The sequence below is a fragment of the Aegilops tauschii genome, chromosome 5, assembly GCF_002575655.3.
Source record: "Aegilops tauschii subsp. strangulata cultivar AL8/78 chromosome 5, Aet v6.0, whole genome shotgun sequence".
NCBI classification, from domain to species: domain Eukaryota; kingdom Viridiplantae; phylum Streptophyta; class Magnoliopsida; order Poales; family Poaceae; genus Aegilops; species Aegilops tauschii.
Genome location: NC_053039.3, coordinates 21,444,734 through 21,449,783, shown reverse-complemented (window position 1 = coordinate 21,449,783; position 5,050 = coordinate 21,444,734). Strand labels below are relative to the sequence as shown.

Sequence of the window (5,050 nt, the reverse complement as noted above, 5' to 3'; positions counted from 1 at the left end):
AGAACTCCGGGGTAACGATGGAATCCTACACCGGTAACGACAAGGACAGATACTACGGAAGGATCGAGGAGATCTGGGAGCTGAGCTACGCTGGAGAGAAGGTCCCGATGTTCCGTGTCAGATGGGCCAAGAGCGTCCTAAAAGAAGACCGGTATTTCACCACCATGGTTATACCCGAAGCCAAATCCAAGACCGCAGGCGCAAACGTCACCGCGAAAAATGAGCCATGGGTGCTGGCTTCCCAAGTGGACCAATGCTTCTTCATTACCGACCCGTCAAAGCCCAGTCGTGTTGTCGTGAGGAGAGGCAAAAGGAAGATCATCGGAATGGATGGAGTAGCCAATGAGCAAGACTTCGACAAGTACGGCGACCCGAGAATCGAACATGACGACGATGATTAAGTAGCAGCATACACCACAAGAAGAAGCAGGACCACCCTACCTAAAGGACGTCCGTTCCACAGAAGAACTCCATTTGCGAAAAAGAAGGGCAAGAAGATTGTGAACAGATAGCTAGCTAAGATCGATTGTATTTAAATCGTAGCCTTCATTTCTCGATTGTATTTCATGGGCACTTTTTGAACTATCGTGAATATTTTTAAATTTCATGGACACTCGATCTCGATCCCCCTCCATATCGATCGCTATCCCACCTCGCCAGATCCGGTCCCCCTCGCCGCCGAGCACCCCCCGGTCCACCGGCCCCCCGCACCCCGCGCACCCTCCCCCGCTCCACCGGCATTACTGTTTGATGATATTTTAAAAAAAATTATTACTGTCTTATAAAAAATATTACTGTTATGATTTAAACAAGTTTGAACATATTTAAACACAAATAAATATCAAAAAGCATTTTAAATGCATAAAAAAAATTGTGGAGCCTGGGAATCGAACCCAGGACCTCCTGGTGTGAGAACTGGCTGCTGACCAGTCGAGCTAGTAGAGGGAGCTTAGCTTTTAGGATGCCTCGGTGTCGACAAACCCTAAATGATGAGACCATGATCTTGTTCTTTGACAATAACCATCTTTTTGACCAAACTTTGTTCCTATTTAGAGAGAAACATGGCCAACAACGATGAGGCCGGGGGTTCGAGCATCAAGCCATTCTGGAAGCTGTCCCAGGAGATGGAGGAACAACCTCACTTGTATGAGGACGCCGCCTTCCCCACCGATCCTGAGACCACTGATGGTACCGTCGAGGATGACCCCACTGATGCCACCACTGATGGTGCCGCCGAGGATGCCACCATTGATGATGGCGGCGCACGCACAGATGGCAGCCAACCGAAGAGGCAACGGAAGGACCTGCGCCCGACCGTGCTCCGCACCCTCAAGGAGGAAGTTACTGAAGTGGACTCCGACGGGAATCCAACGGCGCCCGAACGAATAGTCAAGGGGTACTCGCTTCAGCTCGGGTGCATTCTCCGGAGCACCGTCTCGATCAACACCGAGAACCTGAGGCATCCTGACCGAGGGAATTTGCGCAACCTCCTCTTCACGAAGCTGCACGAACGATACAAGTTCCCCGCTGAATTTGAAAACACAAGCCTCAAAGGGAATAAAGTGAACAATGCTGCCCTCACGAAGATGAGCAAGGCCCTGTCTACTTGGAAAAGCAATGTGAAGAGAATGATCGAGAAAGGTGAGAGTTATGAGAAGATCAAGGAGAAAAATCCTTCGATCACCGAAGATGACTACAACGACTTCAAGATCAATTGCTCGAGCACCGCAAACTCCGGATCAAGTAAGTGGGGGAAAGAAATGCGGTCCCGGCGGTTACAGAGTCGCGGAGCCTATATGGGAGAAGGAGGAGGCGGACCGTGCCGAGCAAGGCCTAACGCCCCTCTTCGATAAATACGGTGACAAGCAGACCAGGAACTTTGTCAGGGCCCGGTACAAGAAGGACCCGAAAACAAAGGAGCTTACCACGGATCCGAAGACCAGGGCGCTTGAGCTTGTTCTGGTAAGGAATACAACCCCTCGTAATTAGCTCCATATGGTTGCATTCTAATTAATGAAGCCAAATTCCTAAATGGTTCACATTCCTTCCGCAGGCGACTGAAAGCAGTAGCGCGGGGTCAACTAAGAGCAACCCTTGGGACACCACTCTAAATAGGGTGTTGAATGTAATGAAGAACAAGGATAAGCTTAGTAAGCCGACGTCAGCTGGCCGTGTGGCCGGCAAAGGCTTGTTGACAAAATGGTCGTCATACTATGACACTGCTGGGCGAAAGGAGAAAAAGACCAGCTCGGAAAGCCAGGCGTGCGAGGTTCAAGAACTCAGGGCACAGGTGGCGCGGATTCCGGAGATTGTCCAAGAGCAAGTGCAACAACAACTCGGAGCGACGATCACCGCCATTGTGCCTACCTTGATCCAGGGGATTAGTGCGTGGATTGCGGGCGGCCAACAGGGGCCGCCCCCGATTCCTAGCTTCACGGGCAGCAACTCGCAGAACGCGATGGCGGGGCCATTGGTGTCTCCGGCGGAGGCGGCACTGGTGTCTCCGACGCCGGCACGGGAGCTTAATGCACCCGGGTGTACGCCGGCCGGCACCTCTGCAGCAAGCGGCCCCTCCGTCAACTGCACGCCCGCCGTTGGCGGTGCCTCGACATTAGCCGAGCTCGACGCCATCATCACGGTAACTAATTAAGCCTCTCTCGGCCGAGGACTTCATCTCCTTGCCTTTGACTGGGCATCCCTAACGCCCTACATGTTTTCGCAGGGCGCCGCCGACGTTCCGTGCACTCTCCTGCACTTCGTGAACAACGAGTTGGTCGATGTCGCCAAGGGCAAAATCGTTCAACCGGGCAACCCCTTGTTCCACGGTACCCAGATGCCACCCAACTTGTATAGGGTTCAACTGGTTCGGGTGCTGCCAGGCTGCGACGAGGTGTTACCTCCGATTCGACCCCTCGGGGCTGACGATGATGACGTGATGAACCTCGGCGCCTGCCTGAGCTGGCCCCTGCTTTGGCCGAAGAGCCAGATTCGTTTGGGGGCAGGGGACACCACCCCAAAGACAACACCGCCAGTCGTGCCGGTGCCAAGTCGGCCCCATGGCAAGACCGCCGCAACGGTGCCGGACATCCCTATGCCACTGGATCCAAACATGCATATGGCACAGGATCAGAACGACGACGACGACGATACATTTGCCAACGTCGATCAGTACTTTGCCGATCATGGGGACGGTGGCGACTTCATGGGGCCTCCTTCTCAAGAACCCAACCCAACAAAAGACGTGTGCGATCTAGCTGGTACCGCGGAGAAGCCAAGTTGCAACAGGCGTCGTCTGCAGTTCAGCTCTCAGGAGAGGCCTCCAGCTGCCGACTTCACCGAGCCTCAGATAGGCGAGGTGCCAAATATGATCAGCCCCAAAACACTCAAGAAGGCGGTCTGTGAGCAGAACTCGGTCCCATTACAGGAGATCAAGAAGAAGGCACGCAAAAGAAAGACTAACAAGGGTGCGGGCTAGCCGGCACCGAGTACGATCCGTGCTCAGGACGGGCCACCTTCAACTGCGGATATCTCGAGGACGGTGCATGTGGCGGGTAGGCCGATGCTACCGAGAAATATGCTCGATGCTGCAACCGGTGCTATGCGGAGTCTGCATGACAGTGTTCTTTCTTTGGAGAAGCGGCGTCTCCGAGAGAAGGATGTGGCATACCCGGTTTTCGCGGCCAAGGTGCCAGAGGGCAAGGGCTTTGTGGATAACTCCATCGGGGGTACGATCGTCCTACGGTTTGATGACATCCACGCTATGTTGAACCTTCATCCGCTGCACTACACCTTCGTTCGGCTATTTTCGCTGAGTATGGAGATGCGGATCATTCGCGACAAGACCCCGGACATCGTGATAGTCGACCCCTTCTACATGTGTGCCAAGATCTTGGGCAGCGTTGGGGACCGGCAAGTCGCGAGTTCTTACCTCGAAGGCGTCATTCTGGCAAACCAAGATAAGGATAACTTCCTCGTGCCTTACTTTCCCGAGTAAGTCCTCCCCTCAACCGCCCCGTAACATATGAATTCTTAGATTTCGATCGTTTTTCTTTTAACATTCCGTGTTTTCTGCAGTGACACACATTGCACGCTCATCCTCCTAAGCCCCAAATATTCCATGGCCACGTATTTCGACCCGGACCGTCAGTCGAACGTAGACTACACAAATGTCAAGAAGGTTCTTGATGATGTTCTCCCCGGCTACGTCAAATCTGGAGGCACCTTCACCAGGCCTATTCATAAGTACGGCAAGCACGTGTTCTCCCACAATACGACGTTCTGATGCGTCAAGCAGCCGCCTGGCGGTCAGAAGGATGCCTGCTACGCCATCCATCACATGCGGGCGATCGTGGGGGACCATAATCACCTTCTCCTACCAAATAATCTCAAAGATTGGGCCGCAAGCTTGGGGGCAATCCAGGACGCGGACATCAGACAAGAATTCTTTCACATCCAGTCGGAGTTTGCGGAAATCATCCATCAAGATGTCCTTCGTACCTCGGGGCAGTTCTACCTCAGAAATCAACCGTCCAACAGTGACATCGACACAATCCTACAAATGTAGGCTGACAACGCCCGTTGTTTCATGACTCCCACGATAGACGGCGGCTTCATCCATGCTCCGGTCCCTTGAGTCGAGTCGAAAGCAGTGATGCTGTGTCTAGTTCTGAAACATCGATTGGCTCATGTTGTAATTAAACTTTAATGAACTTGTAGTATGTCTCTTTGGTTTCGAGAGTCGTTCAACTTAGATGTAATCGATGCTATTAATGTCTTGCTTTTCTCTTCTGATCGTTCTGTTGCATACTTATATATTGCTTATGTATTGTCTGTGAATTGGTACTAACGTTTCGTTTGGCTACTGCATAGCGATACCGTGGTATGTCGTGTACAAGGGTAAGGTTCCCGGAGTCTACGACGACTGGGAGGAGTGTCGGAGACAGGTTCACTGATTCAGCGGTAACAGTTACAAAGGGTACGCCACTAGGGCCGAGGCCGAATCTAGATACGACCGCTATCTAGTGGGAGAGGGGAGGGAGCGTTGGAGGAA

At 52.7% G+C, this 5,050-nt stretch overlaps 1 protein-coding gene across 1 annotated transcript; it reads left to right on the top strand.

The window, feature by feature from the left end:
* The first annotated feature begins 2,128 nt into the window (after positions 1–2,128).
* Positions 2,129–4,464, top strand: LOC141022271 (uncharacterized). Its single transcript, XM_073498577.1, has 4 exons — positions 2,129–2,491; positions 3,125–3,355; positions 3,503–3,990; positions 4,075–4,464. The coding sequence occupies exons 1-4, from the start codon at positions 2,129–2,131 to the stop codon at positions 4,280–4,282; spliced, it is 1,290 nt and encodes a 429-aa protein (XP_073354678.1). The 3' UTR covers positions 4,283–4,464.
* Positions 4,465–5,050: the final 586 nt, after the last annotated feature.

Excerpts from the sequence above, each read along its gene's own strand:
- LOC141022271 (XM_073498577.1), top strand. The coding sequence starts at position 2,129 with ATGAAGAACAAGGATAAGCTTAGTAAGCCGACGTCAGCTGGCCGTGTG. Across the intron at positions 3,356-3,502 it reads CCGAGCCTCAGATAGGCGAG|GACGGGCCACCTTCAACTGC; the intron begins GTGCCAAATATG and ends ATCCGTGCTCAG. Across the intron at positions 3,991-4,074 it reads CTCGTGCCTTACTTTCCCGA|TGACACACATTGCACGCTCA; the intron begins GTAAGTCCTCCC and ends TGTTTTCTGCAG.